The 22791-nt window shown below is 36.3% G+C and overlaps 1 protein-coding gene across 2 annotated transcripts; it reads right to left on the bottom strand.

The window, feature by feature from the left end:
* Window positions 1–4321: 4321 nt before the first annotated feature.
* Window positions 4322–22020, bottom strand: LOC139149218 (CUB domain-containing protein 2-like). Of its 2 annotated transcripts, none has more exons than XM_070720803.1 (10): window positions 21882–22020; window positions 18789–18983; window positions 18138–18286; window positions 14963–15310; window positions 12561–12911; window positions 11371–11605; window positions 9017–9196; window positions 8101–8295; window positions 7130–7264; window positions 4322–6535 (listed from the first exon to the last, which is right to left on the bottom strand). In XM_070720803.1, exons 2-10 carry the CDS (start codon window positions 18910–18912, stop codon window positions 6384–6386), a joined length of 1869 nt encoding a protein of 622 aa, XP_070576904.1. In that variant the 5' UTR covers window positions 18913–18983; window positions 21882–22020; the 3' UTR covers window positions 4322–6383. The 2 variants fall into 2 exon arrangements, with proteins under 2 accessions (XP_070576904.1, XP_070576903.1); XM_070720802.1 differs by having other exon boundaries at window positions 21888–22020.
* Between the last annotated feature and the right edge of the window lie 771 nt (window positions 22021–22791).

Genomic DNA, 22791 nt, shown 5'->3' with positions numbered 1-22791 from the left:
GATTTTACGAAAATCGCAATTTAATCATTAAAAATCTTCTCCTCCAGAACAAACACACCGATTTAACTGAAATTTTACTCATGTCATCCTTAGAGTGATCTCTTTTAAGTTTGCGAAAGACATTTGGATCAGTCACATGATTTGGCCGCCACATTGGATTTTCTAAAAATTGCAATTTAATCATTCAAAAACTTCTTCTCCACAACTAACACCAAAATCTTTTCGCAAACTTTATAGGCCATACTACTAGATGCTATATAATAAATTTCAAGGAAATTAACCAGGCAGTTTTTGAGAAGAAAATTTTTAAAGTATTATTTTTCTGATTTTTCAATGACCTTTGACCTCCCCTATACCTCTGCAGCTAAGCTATACAAATGGCTTATTCTGGCCTATGTAAGAGTCATATCTAATTCTTGGCAATCTAATAGAGCAAGAGGTCAGATTTTTGGTAAATAGGGATAACTACGAAAAACAATTTTTTTAACAAAATGTCACATGACTTCGATGACCTTTGACCTCAAATATACATGAACGTCCATAACTTATTAACCACAAGTGCTACATCCTTCATATTTGGTAGGATGGGAGACCTTATGGTGCCATATCCGGTACCTCATTAAATATGCACATATCTAATTCTGGGCAAGCCAATAGAGCTAGAGGTCTGATTTTTGGTATATAGGCATAACTTAGCAATACAATTTTTTTGACAAAATATCACGTGACCTCGATGACCTTTGACCTTGAATATACGTATATGTCCATAACTCAGTAACCACAAGAGCTACAGCCTTCATATTTGGTATGATGGGAGACCTTATGACACCACATCCTGTACCTCATTAATTATGCACATATCTAATTCTGAGCCAGCCAATAGAGCTAGAGGTCTGATTTTTGGTATATAGGGATAACTTAGCAATACAATTTTTTTGACAAAATATCACGTGACCTCGATGACCTTTGACCTTGAATATACGTATATGTCCATAACTCAGTAACCACAAGAGCTACAGCCTTCATATTTGGTATGATGGGAGACCTTATGACACCACATCCTGTACCTCATTAATTATGCGCATATCTAATTCTCAGCCAGCCAATAGAGCTAGAGGTCTGATTTTTGGTATATAGGGATAACTTAGCAATACAATTTTTTTGACAAAATGTCACGTGACCTCGATGACCTTTGACCTTGAATATACGTATATGTCCATAACTCAGTAACCACAAGTGCTTCACCCTTCATATTTGGTATGATGGGAGACCTTATGACACCACATCCTGTACCTCATTAATTATGCACATATCTAATTCTGAGCCAGCCAATAGAGCTAGAGGTCTGATTTTTGGTATATAGGGATAACTTAGCAATACAATTTTTTTGACAAAATATCACGTGACCTCGATGACCTTTGACCTTGAATATACGTATATGTCCATAACTCAGTAACCACAAGTGCTACACCCTTCATATTTGGTATGATGGCAGACCTTATGACACCACCTCCTGTACCTCATTAATTATGCGCATATCTAATTCTCAGCCAGCCATTAGAGCTAAAGGTCTGATTTTTGGTATATAGGGATAACTTAGCAATACAATTTTTTTGACAAAATGTCACGTGACCTTGATGACCTTTGACCTTGAATATACGTATATGTCAATAACTCAGTAACCACAAGTGCTACACCCTTCATATTTGGTATGATGGGAGACCTTTTGACACCACATCCTGTACCTCATTAATTATGCGCATATCTAATTCTGAGCCAGCCAATAGAGCTAGAGGTCTGATTTTTGGTATTTATGGATAACTTAGCATAACAATTTTTTTGACAAAATGTCACGTGACCTCGATGACCTTTGCCCTTAAATATGAGTATATGTCCATAACTCAGTAACCACAAGTGCTACACCCTTCATATTTGGCCGCCATATTGGATTATACGTAAAACATGCAATTCCCACTGACACGTACAGTAACTATGAGATGATGTTCAAAATCATACTTTTCCAAGATCAAATTTTGCACATAATATCATTAGTGCAAGATCTTTCAACCATGTTATCCGCTTGGGCCCTGCCAACGCTGCTTGCAGCTTTAATTATTTATTATTATTATTATTATTATTATTATTATTATTATTATTATTATTCTGGTTAATACCACATCAGCATATGAAAGAGTTTTAGCGAATCTTCGTTTTATTTACAAAGAATGTTATTTCTAAATTACTGTCGTACGATGCATAGATAAATGTCAAACAAACAATTTTCAGTTCAACCTGCGCATTCTTTCTTATGCTCATACTGCTCATGTAAAAGTCAAATGTAACTTGCGAAATTATTCGACTGTTTGGTAGTAAACTATGCTTATTGAACCTGTTTCTGTTACCTGTAACAGTCTACCTGCTTGAGGACACATGCACAAACATGCTTAAGACATCGTAAGTGATGACGGTGCCAAGATGCTCGGTTGTTTCTCTGCGATCAAAGGCCTACACATTTGGTGTCTTTCTTTCGCATCAGTGATACGATCAGGTACAAGCGCCGTTCCACTATCACTAATTATGGGTGAATGACAGACTCAGGACCTTAGATCAGCGCCTTCAATATGTGTGCATAATCGATATCAATGATTACGTAAACGCACACGGAATTTTTTCGAATGTAAACAGCGCTTTATTTACAATGGGATCAACCTTATTTACACCAAAGTATATGTGCAAAACTGGCATCAATTATAAACCTCTAGTAGCTATGATGCAATGAAGCTTCATGTGAGTTAAACAGAATTCCTAGATGCATTTTACAACATGATAAGTTCTTTATACAGGAATACCTTCTTCCAATTGTTCAAACAGGTAAGACAGCCAAAAGGGATTTCGCTGCAAATTGTCATGTCAGAACTACTATGCTGCATATCATTCATGAATACTGCTGGACACATCATCTTCCATCTGGTTGGTCAACTATTGGTACATTTTCTTCTCAGTGTTGCCATGGTTGTAAATTATAATAACAATACTATGGTGTTCTAGCAAACATCTCCGTAAAGTTGTGGTATTAAAAATTATTATTTTATTTTGAATGGATATGTTTTGCAATAAAAAAGGCCCTAACAGACTGATACTTTTGTTGTCTTTGCATAAACATGTTGAAGTACAGTAAAATGATGGGATTATTGTGGGAATTGCCAAGTCACGGTTTAAGCCTTTTCACCCTGTTTACCCTGTTTCCAAGTGTTGAGTTCCAACTTTGCAACAGAAAACAACAAGATGAGGTCAAAACCATGGTTATTTTCACCCTGTTTACCAAAATCACAACCAATTTGCATGTGTGCATCGATACTAACTTACCCAGCATTTGACGCGTTTTCGAAAGTAAATAAACTTTTGATCAAAGTAACGCAAAGTGGAAAGCAATTTTTTCTTACTTGTTGCAAACAGATGCGGAAAATAGCATTCTCAGATCAAGTGTTGATCCAGATTATATACCTTTTCAGATTTTAAGAGCGTTGCCACCTTTCTATAGAGATTGCCTTAAAATTTGGTTTGCTGTCAGACAGAAAAGTATTGACGCAAGTAATAGACATCTTACGTGGAATTCAATGTACAAAACTTTTGTCTGTAGAAATGAGTGATTTAAATATTTTTGCTTATGACTCTTTCACTAACACCATCGGTATTTCAAAACTTTTATCAAGAATGGTTTACATAATATTAATTAAAGACTTTGTGATGAAGCCAAATGCGATGGAAAGTTGGAGTAGAGAATGTAACTTTCAATTGCAGGTAAAAGAAGTATGGTTACCAGCCAAAAGGGTTACACAAGAAACTAAGCTTCACAGTTTTCACTGGAAATTTACTATTCGTAGATTACAAAATTGTGTTAAGCTTTTTCACTGGAAAAAAATCGATTCTTCTTTATGTAAACTTTCCAAGTATACGGCACTTACAGGCATAGATTTTGGGAACGTATTGTTGCAAAAAATATAAGTAGTTTTACGGAGAAAGTAATAAGTAAGATGTTACAAATGCAAGTTGAATGTAGATGTGATCAGAGGATATTATTTCAAATCAAAGAAATTGGAAAACATTGTAAATCTTATTATTGTCATAGCGAAATGGTCTATACATAAATACCATGTCTGTAATCTTGAAGATTCATTTCCTTCTGTAATTGTTATGAGTAACGAGTTGCATCAAAAAGTTCAAGCTCACAAAATTGAAACCTTGCTTATAGTCGTGTGATTTTTTGGCCACACTGTTGTAGTTTTCAGACATGTATACCTTTTATGAGAAAGAAAATAAATAACAAAAAAATAACCTTTTAATACTAACAGCATCAGCCTCAACTATTTGTCGAGCAAAATGTATTAAGTGACAAACCAAATTTACCCTTAAACCTGTTTACATTACAGTTTATCATCACACCGGTCAAAACTACTACTTGGGTAACATGAATGAGCGATTAAAATTATTTGCATTAGTTTATAAGAATCAGTTACCAATACTGAGCTATTGATCAACCTTAGATACAGATTATAAACACAGCTACCACATCAAGTTGTCCTGCCTTGGCTTTTTGCTACAAGAAGGTCCTGAATACATACAATTAAACATATTCCTAGGGTCAAAACACCAAAGCCCTGAAATTTTTAGTGATAGTGCTCAATGTACTGTAACTGTGATGAAAAAAACTACAAAAGGTTTCTTGAATCGTGAAAAAATGTTTCAAAAACATCTATTCAAAATGTCACAATTTTTAATTAAACAATTAGTGAATATAAAGAAGCATAATTTGTCAGATGGAATCATACATATTCAAACAAATTCAGTTTTTTGTGCTGTACAATCACATCAGGTCATAAATACTTTGTGTTATCAAATAAAGCATCCAAATGAGACTATATGACAAACTAATGAGAAAACAATTCATGTTCTGACAAGGAGCTGGAGTGTCATACCAAGTATACCATCCATCATATTTCATGTAAGAGTTTCAGGGATACAATGGCTGAATTCTTAAGCAAGACAAACTTTGCGTTTGTAATGAACAATTACTTTAGACATTGTTGACAAGTTTCTAGACCAGTTGGCCCATACAGAAGCCTTTAAACTATCTATACCACGTACATAAGCTGTGGAGGTCAGAACAATTTTTGAAAGTGTTTGCATTTAAATACAAGTGATGTTGCATTAAAGGTCATAACTTTGCTTTTGACAATGTCTGATGATTTCAATGTACCATACAGTTTGTTGATCTTTTCCCTAATACATAATAAATATAATTAATTTTGTTGCTTGATAATTTATGGCATTCAGTAAAATTCATTTTAAAAAATTACATACAGGATATTTCAACATGCCTTCAGTGTGTTTTTACAGATATCAGCCGATTACACTTGTCAAAGAGCTTTTCTTGTTCAGAATGGAGTATTCTCCGTAAACTCCTCATTATCCTTTATCATCTATGAATGACAATTTGCTACAAATTTGAAAAGTCTCTCATTTTCTTAGCTTTAGGGAGTAGATCAAGAAACAGCACTACAAATACATTTAAAAAATACTAAACATTGACGGGGGCAGTCTCAGATTGTTGCAGAAAAGAAAAAGAAAACTTGTTTTACTTAACATAGGTTTCAAGTTTGATGCAATTACAGAATGTTGCATTTGATACTGGGGACCTAAGAGACAATTTAACTCTACACAAATGGCTTTATATATCACTCACATAGACATCCTGGATGTAACACAAATAAAAACAACAATCTATGGCAAATCATGAAGAAACAATTGAAGAGTTTCTGAGCGTCTGCTTGCGTACATTCCGTATGTAGTTTTACTCAAACTGCCTGTCAAAGAATCATGCTATGGACCTAGATGTTCCCTTTTAGATCTCCATCAAAATGTAATGACAGTATGAAAGACGAAAAGGACAAGCAGACGATACAGTTGGAAATAACAGCAGAGATTCAAAACATAAAAATTTTCCAGCAAAGAGCATGTGGTGAAATATTTTGATTACATGTTGAGTAATCAAAAATATACAGAACACAGGAAACGCCTAATGGAAAAACAACTTCAGTTGTAATAAATTAACTCATAGACATTTTCTCTACAGTTAGTAACTAAGTGTGTGTCAACCTGGTTACCTTGACGACATCATTTGGATGCATATGAGTTATATTCAATAGGTATATTCAAACTGTTACTGTCTGTCTGACACCAACACTTTGCACTTGCAAACTTCTGTTTCAAGGAAAGGGAGGAGGTTTCATCTGAATGAGTGAGTTTTGTTTGAACTTGTGCAACAATCTGAGACAATCCCCATACTTACCATTCTTTAAATATTTGCATTTAGTAATCAAGTGTCACCTGGAGATTACCTGTGGATTACCTCTGGACTGAGTTGAAATTGCATTTCTGGTCTGTTTTTCACATATGCACATTATACTGGCAATCAGCACAATGATGACAATAGTTATGGCTACAGTACATCCTACGATTATGGCAGTATCTCGCCCTACAAGATGGAGCAATAGAAATTATCATCACAACGGTAGAATGCTTTTGGTGTTCTTTGCTATATGTCATACACTATTAGAAGAGATCAAGAGCTATAATAATCTCTTCATTCTGTATTAGTACATGTGTATGGGATAACAGTGTGATTTCTAAGTACAAGCTTTGCTTACTAACAAAGGAAGTCCCTATTTTCATTGTCAATATTCTAAGTTACGATCCAGGTAGCAAATAAGTTTGTGATCCCCAGCATGTTACTTTTTGTGATGTGCATGCTTTAAGTTGTTGGTTGTCTATAAGAGATATTAACATATGAGAATTAGATGTCAGTGGCTGTCTGTTGGTGTGTCACATAAAATCCAGAATTAGATGTCAGTGGCTGACTGTTGGTGTGTCACATAATATCCAGAATTATATGTCAGTGGCTGCCTGTTGGTGTGTCACATAATGGATCAAGGATATAGAGCTAGAACCTGACAAATTTGATTTTGCCACACGTAGCATTAACTGGGACTCATACTTTAGATACAATACATGTTATGGACTCACTTAATGCTGTGAAGAATTAAGTTTCAGCTACTATGAGTATACATACCTGGATTGTGACACTCATTTTCATCTGACTCGTCGTCACAATCATAATAGCCATTACACCTCAGCTTTAGTGCAAGACAACGGTCAGAGTACCTACATTTAAAATCCCCAGAATATCCGCAGTCATTCCAGGTTTCTATATAATACATTAAACACAAACACAAAAATCAACAAAACAATCAAAACCGATACAGAATAAAGAATTTGAAAATAACATTTGTTATTCTTTTATTGAAATAAATATTCTTGATCTACTCAAATCATAATGAAACACAGTGCAGGGTGGTCAACTTGTTGACAATTAGTTTTCATAAGATGTGATGTCATCGTTAACATATAAATTTGGACAACCTACATTTATTTGTCAATAACAACATAACATATGATGTAGAAACGCATTGTATTTGCAAGGTTCAGAATTTTTACATTTCAAAATCCTCGGGGGAGGGGGACCTTGATGAAAATGGAATTGTTTACTGCCAGAGAAACAAATAATGTACATCATTACCATACTTACGGGACATATTTCTGAGACATATGTCATTTCACTGTTTTTCTGAGACCTATGTAAAAGTTACTTTTATATCAGCCCTTACCGTAACTACATTTATCAGCCCTTAATACAATATCCTGCGGCAACACAGGCCTCAGTTACTTTATCCATACAACCAGTAGAACTGAACATACCCCTTGCAATTTTAGCAAGTTGAACACGTTGAACAACCCTGCACATGTGAAAACATTATTGATTGGTATCTCTCAAATATTATTGTTCACTTAAATATGATGAATTTTGCTGGATTCTCCTTATAGTGTGAAAACACAGCAATGTGTGTCGTCAAAGGAATTTTCCAGTTTCCTTAAAGTTATGTTGAATGATCTAAGATCTCTTGTCTAAGGGCTTCATTGAAAAAGGTCTGCTGATGTATACAGTACAGTAAATCCATTGATTTCCCTAGAGATGATACTCACCATGCTTGGATTCATAAACAGTAAAATATGCCTTGAAACCACTGCGGTGTCCTGTATGCTCATAGGTTGTAAATGTCACAGTCATATTTCCAAATATCGAGTAAAGATTATCAGTATTATTCGAACAGACAGAGCCGACCAAACCATACATATCATAGACTCGTATTGCATCTGTGGTTTCACTCTCGCTACAATCTGACAAATTAATGGAAAACTCATCAACATCTCCCATTTTCTGTACAGCACAAAACTTGTGAGATCTTTTGTTGCTGAAATATTTTCAGGCAACTGTTCTGCGATAAAGACACTGAAATAGTACAATCATCTTAAGATATTGAGGATTGCATAAAAAAAAAAAAAAATATAAATATAAATATATATATATATATATATATATATATATATATATATATATATATATATATATGAATTTTAGCTTAGTTCTTATTTTTTCTGTATTTTTCTGATTTATTTCAGTCAATCGTTCCAATACGTTTCTTATACGTTATCTGGGAGACTTGTTTATATTCGAATAAACCCCGTGATGATTAGATTGGATATTTGCTTTGTCTTATTTATGGAGGAACGCATTACGGAATATCATTCATAGATGACAATTGCACAGTAGTCACAGACAAATTATTTTGAGTCTTAAAGGATTTGTTTGCGCGCTACAATTACTTTACATCAAAGATGATGTCTAGATTACTAGATATACAACTCTTCAAATGGTAATTAAGCTTTGTTTGCTGATATCGTTTGCATTTTGTTATTGTTCACAGTAATGAGATACAGGAGCACATATGTACATATAGAAGAGTTGTATTTATGTACACTGTAGTAATGGCTTTGTAATATTGTACTATTGCTCAAGGTATCAAAGCAATTTATGCCAGCTAAAAAGATATCGCCTCACCTGAATAACTTGGAGCAGTATTTGCCAAATCAAGGTCAATTATTTTGAAGGCCACATGATTGTATAAACCAGCCGCCAATATTGTGATGGAGCAGTTTTGATTCGATGGATAGTCAGAGGGATATGAGGAGTGTGAGTAGATAAAGCCATTCAAACCATACGCAATGTTGTTACCACAGACTGAAAAAAATGAAGTGCAATAGTGTAGAGGCTGTGAACAGATACAGACATTCATTTAGACACTTGATATTCCATCTATCAGAAAATTATCTCTGCATTTTTACAAGGTTTAGTCACAATGGGTTAATGGGAACCCTGACAGTATTTTTGAAGTTCCCTAATAGGACTGTAATTGTACACTAAGGTAAACAAGTCATTGACAATGACATAGTCCCCACTTGTAATAGGAGTATTAGTCTTGATGGGGGCAGGGAAATGTGGTCATTAAGAAGTATCACTGGAGTGTATATGTTGAGATCTATGGCACATAGGTCTATGTCCTTGTTCCCAATTTGAAACACATGAGGCATGTCTAAGTTATGGTTCTATATCAGGAAAAAAGACGGACATGACCAAATCTATAAGCCCCCTGGACTTTATCCGTGGGGACTAAAAACTGTGTCACTGCATCCTTTTTGCAATATGAATACGATGAGAAACTAAATTATTTTTTGTCTTGGCCTATGGGAGTCTATCGAGAATTGCCTTATACATGGGAGTCTATGGAGAACTGCCTTATACATGGGAGTCTATAGAGAACTGCCTTATACATGGAAGTCTATGGAGAACTGCCTTATTCATGGGAGTCTATGGAGGTGTAAACTAAAAAGTCCCCTAACACGGCCAAATTTGATCACATTGTGAAACAAATCGACGTGCATTTGTTTGGGGTAGTGTACTATCCTTGTGCAAAGTTTGAAAGAAATTGACCTGGGCATGTCTGAGATCTCTGCGTGAACAGACGGACGGACGGACATGACCCAATCTATAAGTCCCCCCGGACTTCGTCCGTGTTGACTAACAAAACACAGTACACTCAGTGTTACAGTTTTAGTTTTTTGACAACCTCAGATTTCGGACATTTAATGACATGTTGTTCGTTGTACTCACTTTGCTCTGTATTGATAGCATTTTACAAGTCATGTGACAGCATATTAAGTCAGGTGACGCTGCTGTTCCGTTTGGATAGATTTTTTTTTCAGTAGAAGCTATTTCGGGCCGCAAACTTAGCGAAGTTAGCCATACCGTTCAATATAAGGTGTCGAAAGCAACACACAGAGACAGCCCCTGTCTGATATGTAGGCGCCGTACACGTCGAAAATATAGTTGCGTCGTCCATGGATTAAACGTAAATAATTTATCATAAAATATTTACATACAATTTTCTAAACACATCGAAATTGAAAATCGGAGATTTGAAGTTTCAACATATCAATATTTAGCCCCTATAATCATATTCCAAATACGACGTCTGATTACTACGATAGCAGTCCAATTACACTCATCATGGGGTTAAAAATTTTGCAACTTTAACTCCCTTAATACCACTTCCATCGTGTTAACACTTTAAAGATAAACACAATAAAGTTTCGAAGGGTATGGTAATAAGATTTCGTACTGCTCGTCATTTATGAAACGGCTTTGGGCGAAATTCACTACCCTGTCCGAAAACTGTCACACTGAGTGTAACATGACTGTGGTACCAAGCTACATTTTACCAGGGTACCACCCTCTTAACAAAAACACCTGATATGACATCTACATGTTACAAGCAGAGGAGACATTGAAAACAGCAACACTAATAAGTTAAGCGAACAAACATTCATAACTTTGTCAAACAAATCACAAAATGCCTCTGTAAATTTCAAAAGTTTCATCAGCAAGTCGATCAAAATATTACTGAAACATACTTAGCAATGTTATATTCATGAAAATACTGCATAAATAAATTTCATGTTGTTGCGGTGACAAAATTTTTATGAGAGAGAAGAACAATAATGCAGTCAAGAAGAAAATTACAAACAACCTCAATGCACATACAAAAACAAGTGAAAAGAGCAATGGCATGTGCCCAGTTTCTGGTCTATGCCTACATGAGGACAGAACACAAAATGGAATCTTTGGACAATAATTTCACCTTATAAATTGACCACTGTCAGTTTATACATTACAATGATAAAGTGTAACAGCATCAACCTCCCTGAAGTGGAAAATTAACGATTAGGTTAAAATTTTGTTTATAGCTTAATTGTTTACCTTTGGTATTTTTGGAATCACTCCAATAAATAACCATTCGACATTGCAATAAATTTGATGAAACATTTTGAGGATATTTTTGTTGTTTTTCCACTCACCTGAAAATGGACCATCTACATCCACAGTTCCATTGTGGTAGGCAAGATAAAATCCACGGCTAGATGAGTATGTAGCACCATAGTAGTGCAAGAAGAGATTAGTTCCTGTTGATTCTATCTTTGATGGCAGGGTGTAGCCTGTGTATTCACCAATCAGGGGAGATTCATCACTTCTTCCATCATAAATGCTCAAATGAGCACAGCATGGCTCCAGGCTGAAGTCAATAAACTCCATCTAAAGGAAACAAGTCATTGTCAATGACATATATTATAGTCCTCACTTTGTTAAAGACTTTGGACACCATTGACAGAAATGATGGTCATAATGGATTGTAACAGCAACAAATCAACACGCATATTTCTGACATAGGGAGTAATGTATCAAGTTTGAAAGACTTTGCTCTTGCCATCTCTGAGAACTTTGCATGAACCGAATGATCACACAGACAGACCCACAGACACAACCAAATACCGGTACATAATTCCCCCAGACTAAAACAGACATTAAAGGTGGTAAACAATGGTAATCGCAAGATAACAATTGGTCGCTGTGTGTCATGACCCAAAACACATACAGTGTAAAACCCGTCCACAGTACCATTGCAAAAAGGATAATATCATTTTTGCAACGGTACTCTTGGTCGGGTTTTACACTGTATGTGCTTTCTAACCGAGTCAGCAACCAGGTGTTATAGCTTGTTACATTATTAAGTGTGACATTAAATTTTAAAGAGATGGCAGCTATTACAGCTTTAAACCCCAGTATCTTTCAAAGTGTGTGTATAGTGTCTTGCTCTTCTCTAATGACAGTGTGGTGAAATACAAAGTCACTTTCAACATATCTATTATTATATGTTTATATGTGTATTGAAGAGAAAGTCTATAGGGGAATTTAGTCAATATGTAGCCACTGATCATATATATTGTTTCCTCCACACCAAAAAATTTCAGGGTGTCTCAACTTTGAAAAGTGTTGAACTTTTGAGCCACAAAGCAGCATTAAACCGATCTCTTTCAAAATCGAGAATAAAAATCTTGGGTCACCACTCCACAGAAGTTGTGAAAGTTTGAGAGTCCAAACATCTGTCCCCGAAGCACCTTTTTCCTTAAAATGCAACAAACTTAATCACTTCATATTAAGTATTAAATCTGTATGAGTAGAAAAACTAAAGAGTCTGATCTACACTTACTTGAATAGTATTTCCATCAGAAACAGATATGGTGTAATAGCAGTCTTCAATGTCGAAAAAATTTTTCTGATATTTGGGATAGAGGGGCGACAGTATATATCCCTCATTGATGCTTGCAGAGTATGTACCTCCACACATGTCTCGGCTGTACTTTGCAAAGAATCCAGACCCTGAAGCATAGTTACCCGACCCAAAATGCACCAGCATCACATTGTGGTCATCCGTAATCACATCAGCCAAGTTAGGGTACCTTCCTGAGACACTGCGTATTAAATGGTGATCATTGGCAGCAAATCCTTCATAGATGTACATATTGTCTCTGTAATCCAAGTTGAATTTCTGAAACTGTAACTGTAAAGTAAAAGAAGTACAGACATTCATGTCGGTAAATTTCATCGTAGAAGGGGTACAAAGATGCCGCAATATAAGCATCAACTTGTGAAGAGGAAGAACTATAGCACTACCAGGGTTATCTGACAATAGACTCATCCACATACACATTCATAGGCGATTATTTAGGGGGCTGGGAGTTTATTTTGGATTTTACTTTTGCTTGATTTTTACCAGAGACATCTCAATCGCCTTACCGTTACACTACAAATTAGCTCAAACAAAATGACTGTTGTGTGGCAAACAAAATAAAGATGTTGAGGCTTCTGGCTTCCTGAGTGCAGCCATTTACATCAAACATCCCTACTGTACTGAAAATAACTGCATGGATATGCAAGAGGTAAGTCAGTGTGTTGTCTGTGTCTTTCACAGATCAGAGAAAGTGTAATATTATTTCCTTATGAGGGGCAAGTGGATTTGTCAAAATTTGCTGAGGCAAAGAACGAAAAAGAAAACGAAAGTTCGAACTTTCATGAAAGGGTATTCTGCAACTTCTTATTCTTGCTTTGTTACTGTTTCTATGAACTTCAACTCTAATATTAGCTTTTGTGAGTACTACTGAATTTAACACTCTGGGCACTTATTAAGCTCCAGGTGTGCCCTTAACAATGTACCCTTTTTTGAATAAACGCCCTGGGCCTATTATCAGAAAACTCTGATAGTATGGAATATCTGCAGAGATGATGGAAACAGGAAGTCACTAAAAACTGAAATGAAATATAAAAATCACAATCGAAACATTGGAAACTAAGTATGATTCCACATAAGAGGATAATCAGTTTCACAGACATAATGAATAGACCAAAATGAGAAAATCTGGTTGCAAAAATGTACATGTGTAAATGTTTCATTTAATTTGCTGAATGAAATAATTCTCAGAAAACGGACAATTTTTAAAGCTATTAGCCGTTTACTTTCAGAAAAAATAGTTTGACAAATTTGCCTCTAGAAAATGTGCCTATGCAAATTTCACCATCAGTTGGATATATTCAATACACACATACAGCATCTTTCAACTAAATTTGAATGAAATGAAATGAAAGCTGCCTCTAATCCTTCAACTGTGTAGTAAATGTGTTTGTCACAAAAATTCCATTGATTCTGAACAGTACTTTTTAATATATAATGTTCAAAGACAGAAAAGAAAGGGAACTTCACCCAAATATTAATACCGAAGTGAAATAATGTTTGAAATGGTACATTGAAGGAAGTTTTTAGAGAGTTCATAACGTAATATAGTTTTTGTTGTCACTTAATAGACTTGTAGGCTTCGACAAGCACATTTGTATACTTTGAAAGTGTAAGATGTCCTTAAAAAGAAAAAGAACTAGAGTAATCACTCGTAAATTCATTGCAGTGTTCTCCCCAGGCCATTTTAACATAGAGCGGTCCCTGTACGGTTTCGAATCTCCTTGCTACGCTTTGATTCTCCCCGCTATGTTTTAAAATATCCCGACCATCGATCGTGCCTTGCCCCATTTTTCAGCTGCAAGGAGTAAAGTTGACCATCAATAGGGGTTACAAGGATTCTAACATTATCCGGGAGCAGGATTATGGTGAAATTTGCGCACGGTAAGGCGAGATTCTCTGATAATGCGGCCCTGTGTGTGCCTTGAGCACCCAGTGTAGATCCTCACTGAAGCTTTTACACGAGCAGGTATTGCGAGAAATTGTAGCCTTGGTTGGGGCAAGGCACGAGCCGCATGACAGAAGCCTAAGGCCCCTCGCGAACCAAGGCTACAATTATTGCAGCTAGTGTGTTACCATTGCATTTTGTTGTGAGTGTACATGTATGTGTGAGTGCATGTGCATGCTTATATCCATATACAAATATAAATTAATGAATATGCAAATTATTATGCAAATTAACCGCCTTGCTTTGGCTCTATCCTGGGGAGAACATGGCATTGCAATGGTAGCTGTATCTTGAATAGTCTGCTGTTGTGGTTTCTGCTGTAGATTTGTGTTATAACCCAATTCCTGTAATTGATATCAAGCCACTGCAAACTTACCAAAATACGTGCATCATCGGGAGCAATAATGAAATAGTAGCAGTTCACATTTCTTGGATATGATTCAGGATAATATGGTGAGGCAATGGTCCCTGTTATTGCTGTAAATATGCCACCGCATTCTGATGTGGATAGCACGGTTTTATACTCAGCGTAAAACCCCTCATTTCTTGAATAATATTCCGACGTAAATCGGACAGTCAAGCTGGTGCCAGATGAACGGATAATGGGAAGCTGGTCGTCTGTTTCATTAGCAAATGGACCGATCACAGTGCTTCCGTCCATGTCATTTCCATCATACACTACTACCTTATCAGATGATGACAGGGTGAATCTGGTAAATGTGAGCTGAAAAGTACATCAAAGAAGCATTGATTATTGACACTCTGTTCCAATTGAAATGGAAACTAATTTAACTCATACACACAGGAAAGATATACGAAAGATATGAAAACATGAAGGCTGGATTTCTCTGTGTTTGAGCAAATGTTTCTCACTATAACTTAATTATGTTTTAAAAAGCATCAATGATAATATGCTCCAGTTTGATCAGTTTTGTTGTGTGTCTGACATACAAAATATGAAAGTTATCAGATGTCTTGACCATGAATGAGCGTATGGTCCAAAATATTTTCATACCAGGGAACTTTAGTCACAAATTTAAAATCTATGTGACTGGTACTTTTTTAGGAAAACATTAGTTAACGAAATTGGAATATTGCCTCAAAAACGTGACTATCCAATATCATTGGAACAAATCTGCATACGTGGTTTAGAGGAAAAAGAGGTTTTGACAAAAACTTTCCCCAATATTTGTCTATGCCAATTTGATCACCATTATAGCAAACTTGAAATACATGTTGGCCTTTTCGTCAAAGCGATGTGATGGACAGCTGTAGAGAAGCTAATGTTTTGGAGAGATGAATAAATATGTACACCTTCATGGTGTTAGTATACGCCACCATGGCTGATCACTTCTTTATTTTATGAGAGAATGGTTAAAGGACTAATTTGAGGAAAGTTGGAGCAAAAGGTTACGTCTTTTTCTATTGAGGTGCATACTACAAATGAGACATCAAGCTGAAATTTTGATGACAGAAGAAATATTGACCACCATAATGTGACAGTTTGCTTACATTGAAAAAAACACACTGAAGACCAATAAAAATGTTCTGATGCAACAAAATTGATGACATCGAAGCTGGCTGTTAATTTTGATCGAGAATAATCCCAGTATAAATCACGAATTTTTGTTGAGAGAGGACAAACTGAGCTTATGCATAGACAACCACTCTGTCTTTGTACTGATTCACCACTGTATTTTCTGATGTAGAAACTAGCATGAGATTCCAAAAAAGGTTTTGGCTGTTCTCAAATTCATCTTTAAAAGTGTCCATAAATGACGGAACTGAATCACAGAAAGTAAGCCCCAAGGTAAACAATAAAAAAGTTATTTGCAGTGACATATTTCGCTAGTAATTTCGAATTTGTCAATGAAAGTAACTGAATGGAAGTCAATATGATGTACATGAAAAGAGAAATGAGGGTAAAAAAGACCTGAGACTGATGCCCATATTGGATTGTAGTGTTAACAAGTATACAGTATGAATGGTTTAGGGTTATGTCCTTTTACCAAATTGGTCATGCACTGGCTCTTGAAATGTCAAAATTCAACTAATTTGCAAGAAACAAGTCCAGGCATTTCTGAATAATGGCTCTTGTCATAAAAAACAGCTATGAGACAATGTAAACCCATCTTCATTATATAAGAGATTTGATGTAATTAGATATTGATACTTCTAAATGCCTTTCTTTACTGTAAAATCTTTGTGTGATCAACATCTGCAACAAATTTCACAGGATTTAGTGCAGTCATTCAGGATATCGATGGCTAATTACAAACATTCTTGATTGTTCAGAGGCCCAACTTTACTACAGAAAACAATAGGGTTGGTGAAAGCAAATCTAGACTGCCACCCTAATTACAAAAGGTCATTAAATTAATCAATTAGTAATTAATTGACAGGATGTTGCAGTGTTACTAAATATTTTGCATCCTATAATAACACTGAAACTATCATCTGTACCACGTGACATAAAATTTGATGAAGTGATTCTGGACATTCACCCTAAATACAATAAATTTATGAATTATGCAAATAAAAAATTAATTAACATGATACTTGTACACTACTAAAGCAATCTAGGCTCAACATCTGTACCAGTTTTCATCAAATTGGATGAAGTATTTCTTGACATATTACCCTCGTTACAAAAATTCATTAATAATTGTAATATTGCCTCAAAAACTTGACTATCCAACATCATCGGAACAAATATGCATAGTTCTAGACTATCACACTATAAAAGTTCATCAAACATGCAAATTAGCAATTAATTGATATGATACTGCTAAATGTCTTTGCACACTGTTCAAAATCAACATCTGTACCACGTTTAATCAAATTTGATGAAATATTTATGGACATGGCACACTATTTAGGAAAGTTCACTAAATATGCAAATTAGCAATTAATTGACTAAATACTGGCATTTCTTTATGCACTTTTAGAGCTTTCTGTGACTGACATCTGTACAAAGTTTCACAAAATTTAGCACAGTCTCTCTATAAATACAGCTCTTTTTTCATAAATCAGTTAAAAGCAAATTATGCATATATATGCCATAGTGTATTATCTTTGTACCAAGTTTGAAAGTAATTGGCTCAGGCATGTCTGAGATATCTGTGTCGATGGATGGACACATGTCTGAAAACCCAATTTACAAATCCCCTTGGACTTTGCCTGTGGGGAATAACAAACACTCTCAATACGCCTTTAATGAGAAATACAACTGTATTCCTTACAACAGGTTTGTTATAACACGATGTCTACAACTTGTCATCATAAAAATATAGTCTGAAATTTGTGTTGACCTATGCCTGAAAAGTCTGGAAAAAAAACTGTTGATCGACATTGAGATACCTTTGCTCAGTTATATGCCAGTATTAAAGGCGCCCTTCTCAATCCCAGGTTCTCGCAGTAGCAAATGTGTCAATAGCTCATTAACAGTTTGTCATTCTTTTGTTTTCCATTGAATATTTTATCAAGTATATAATATTTATATTCGATAATCTGATAATTGAGTGGGGGCTTTAAGGTATTAATGAACCTACCTCTATGCGGCTGTTGGGTGATCCATCGCCTTGAATGTAGTAAATGCACTCCTCATTGCTTGGGTAGTCATCAGGATAATTAGGAGAAGTGAATACCCCTGAGGTGCCAGTAAAAGTTCCTCCACAGGCACCCAAGATGTCACGACGAACTACAATACACAGCAGGACAGAAAACAGTCAAATAACTCATTTGTAAACAATGTTAAATTAAGATTCATTTCTATCCTGTTGGTTGTTGGTATTGTCAATGATGAAGAGCATAGTTTACAATTTATCTGTCGTCCTACATGCTAAATTTCCTTTTAGCTAATAGGGAACACAATTGATGTATTTTGTGTCATTCACATGCAAGAAGAAATAAAGCATTGTCTTTAATAGCCCAGGGAATCACTAAAATGTGTAACCATATGCACACTTCATGTTAATGATATTAATTTGACTGAAAAACACATTCCCCAACCATTCCTTTGATTGTTGTCCTAATCAGTACTTGCACTTTGGAAGAAAAGATTGAAAATATTGCCCTCATGCCGAACAACTCCACAATGCAAAGACAGTCTGACAGAAATGATACAATATCGATCTCCATGTAATGTCTTCTTCTGACTGTATTTAAACCTCTCGTACAGATTATTGCGATATATTGCTCACCTCTGCTATGAAGATCTTGAGTTGAAAAATGCATGCCACCATCCCTTGTAGAATTAACATGATGTAAGAATGTTGATAAAAAACAAAGCAATGCTAACAAAGCAGTCCTGTCCAAGTCAATCATCTTTGTGTTAATGTCATTTAATCCCTTGTAGATGTTGCTGAACTTCAGTGCCACTTGGTGAACAATCTCTCCTAAATTAAAATTACAATGACAAACGATGGCTTCATTGAGGTGCTGATCGAAACACATCAATCCTGTGCATGTGTGTTTGGGCACAGTTTACATGTGACTGCACTTGTATGTCTAGCTGTGAACAATGTTATTACACATTGTTACTGTGGTAAAATGGAGAAATGAGCCATCATTCTGAACAGAGGCAAACCTGTCACGCCCATCTCAAAAGCATGTCCTCTAGGTGACCCAAGGTGAGTACACGATAGCCAATGCCCTAACACCACAGTAATGGTGACTATTTGCAGCTAATGCATGTAGTCCCTTAGTGGCTGTCTCAGTATCTTATGTTTGCGTTTCACAACGCTTCAGTTGCAATTGTTCTACTGATAATTCATATCATTGTGTTCAATCCTAGCTGGACCAGGACAAATTAAGTTAGTTTGCTGACTGTTTTCCTCATAGAAAAAATTTCCACCCATGCAGCATCATCATTCCTGAACTTCTCCCCGTCTCTGCCTGCTAATAACAAATAAAATTTGCAATCTGTTTGAACGCAGTGAGTACATTAATAATCATGTTTGCAATGTTCAAATGTGAGCCGCCTCTTCATGAGCAACACTGTATGGTTAACACCCCCTCACACCAAGCCCAATGAATTTGAAAACTTGTTTCTTCTGAAACAAATCTGAAATTCAACTAGAAATTTAGGATTTAACAAGGGTTAAAGGTTAAAACAGCCGACATGGAAATGGTAAGTTACATTCATTGGAAGAATCCAAAGACAAAACTGCTTATGTCTTATTTTCGTCAAGTTGACCTTTCGCCAATTAATCAATCAAATACAAAGAATCAGCACTGTATTAGACATGTAGCGTTATTCCTTCAAGATCGATGACTAGCCGGCAATGTTGAGAGTGATGACTAACCTGCAATGTTAAAGGGCTGTGACTTCAGTATTGAAACGAGCCAGTACACATGTAGGCCTACTGTGTCATGTTATGACTGCAACATGCGACTGCAGGTACAATTGAGCATGCCCAATATTTGTTGAAGGTACAAACTACAAAATTTATAAAATGTTTGGGGGGAAATGAAGTCTGAAGAGACAGAACAATAAACAGTAAATATTAATATGGCTATAAATATGTAATGTTGTCCCGCATCGAATAGCTGAAAATCATATCGCTCTCAACGGTTCGAGCGCGCATACTGGGATTTTTCAACACACCGACCGCGGCCCGGCGTTTGCGGTACGATAAGTTGGCTATGGCGCCCTCACCGACTAATGTGAATTACGCCAGCTGACTCTGCATGGTTTTGCCGTCCGACCCAAATACCCAGGCAAAACCTGGAGCTACTGTACTGCAGCTAGGTTCGGTGTAGCTGTGGGCCCATAGCTGTGGTGTTTTCAGACGGGATTCCTGCCTTTTACGGGCTTGTTTTGACTTTTATGATTTTGTGATTTTAACCTCACCACAGTGGCGGGGGTTAAAGTCATAAAAGTCAAAACCAACCCGTAAAAGGCAGGAATCCCGTCTGAAAACACCACAGCTATGGACCCACAGCTAGATTAGGTGTGGCACACTAGAGATATCAGTCTTGAGAACGTAACAGAGTTAGGAGACAGCGTTTCCATATCACTAACGATCATTTCATTCTACAAATATGTAATGACATCTACAATTGCTGCGGCAGAAATCAGGAGCGACCCGCCGCGCCGCGACAAACACAATCACCGATCTTCTATTGCATGAGACTGCCACTCCCTCCCCATTGGATTTTCTCGCCAAGCTATGGAGTTCACCTCACGATATACGTGACAACCTCACACTAACGCGACAGTCCGCTGGTTTGTTTATTCAATTTCTGTTTTGATATTTATATGCCCACGGACTTGGAGCAAGCCTACTAATGCATGAGAAACATCTCAAAGGCAAAGAGAGAGGCCATAGTGCGGCCGCGCCCGGTGATGACCCTTTGTCACCATGTTCTTCATACTCCGGGTTTTTGTTGTTGTTTTTTTTTGTTTTTGTTTTTTGGGTTTGGTTTTTTTGCGTTGTTTTAGTTTTTTGGGTTTGTTTTTTTTTTTGCGTTGGGTAGGGGCCAATTTGTCTTTCAAAGGGCTGAACACAATTGCACAAATGAGCCCAAAGCAAGACTCCCACGTTTTTGATAACATTGTGGGCAACATGCGCTCCCTTCTGAAAGTTCTGTGACCTTATTTGTCGGAAGTGCCCTTGTCAACGACTTAAGTTGATAAATTCCGTAGTAGTGCACGTAGCGCTAATATTAGTATGCCTTTATTAAAACATGTCCCCATTTAGAGTTTGGTCATACAATACAATGAAGGTTCCCCTAAAGGAAAAAGTGAAAATTAATAAAAATGTGACAGAATACAAGGTACTATTACCTGGATTATAAATTTACATTGAAACAGAATATATAAGAACTGTAAAATATATTTCGGGTATTTTTTTCGGGTGAGTTATTCGGCGTTCTGGTTTACACTTCAGTAGTTAAGTGTCACTTAAAAATGTGGGCTGCGGAGGCAAACGTGAGTTCATTTAATCGCTATGGAACCACCATCATATAATATACTGTATACATGCCGGCGTATATTAACACAGTGGGGTAGGGCCTATTACTGTTGCATGTTGTTGTTGTGGACACGGCAGTGACGGTATAGAGGTACAATTTAGCATGACACGCGTGCATTAATACGTTTGTATATAGATTATAATAGAATCTACATATCAGCTAGTCGAGTCAACAAGTTGACATTTGACGCCATGGCGCAAGGCTCGCATCTCAATATGTAGATACAAGGTGAAGGTGAACATGTCGATGTATTACACCTGTGACACACACCGGCGACAGTAACGCTAACAGGGGGCGATGTCGCTACATAACCTTACCTTTACCTTAATGTATACTGAGGTCAATGAATTAATATCCGTGGACTTGGCCTGTTACGATGACCTTCACGTGACATCCAGGTTAAGCCTGCGATCGGCCACACGACAACGAACAACTTTCGCTTCCTGTGAATTGTATGGCGCTTTGATGCGATCCATCTACGCATGCGCACTGATTAAAAGGGACGTATAAAGCACTCGCTCGCTTCAAAATACTTCAAAATATCTGACTGAAACTTGCTGGAATGCAAGCTGTTACAACGTTCTTCAAAAGTGTGTCTGAGATTTTTTATATCTTGGTTAGTTTTTATTTGAGCAGAATTTTAAAGAAATCAACTAGGCTTAAAGTCAACTCTCTGGCAGTTTTTCTGGCATAAAAATTGTTTAATAAAGTTTTAAAAAATTCTGAGACACACTTTGGATATCCTTGCAACAGCTTGCACAAATTTCAGCCACATATCTGAAAGCCTTGAAACAAAACATAGAGAAAACCGATTTTTGAAAGGTTATGTAAATTACCTGTCACATGATAGTTATGTCAATAATGGTGACATTATGGTAACCACAATGTGGCTCTATATCTAGGCTTTCCGAAAATGTATAATTTACGGGAATTCTGAGCTTATTAATCACTTGAGAATTTATAGCTTAAAAAGGTCAATTTCTTGTCTTGGAACCTTAAACTTCAATGAATGAATTTTTAATTATTTGATTTTCGGTGGCAAGGATTCCGATAGTTATAGGAGGTCCTACTTTTTCGGTCTCTACAAATAAAAATGCATAGATTGTTTCTATCGTCGTTGAATCGGAAATGTGAGTCAGAATCAGACGTAGATATCAGCAATAAGCATGTTCTGTGCAAATGAGTGTTGTGGTACAGGGAAGCCAGGATAAACAAACAAACAAAATC

This window comes from Ptychodera flava, chromosome 14, assembly GCF_041260155.1.
Source record: "Ptychodera flava strain L36383 chromosome 14, AS_Pfla_20210202, whole genome shotgun sequence".
Classification (NCBI taxonomy): domain Eukaryota; kingdom Metazoa; phylum Hemichordata; class Enteropneusta; family Ptychoderidae; genus Ptychodera; species Ptychodera flava.
Note: the sequence above shows the minus strand (reverse complement) of the source record. Positions and strands in the feature narration are given on the sequence as shown.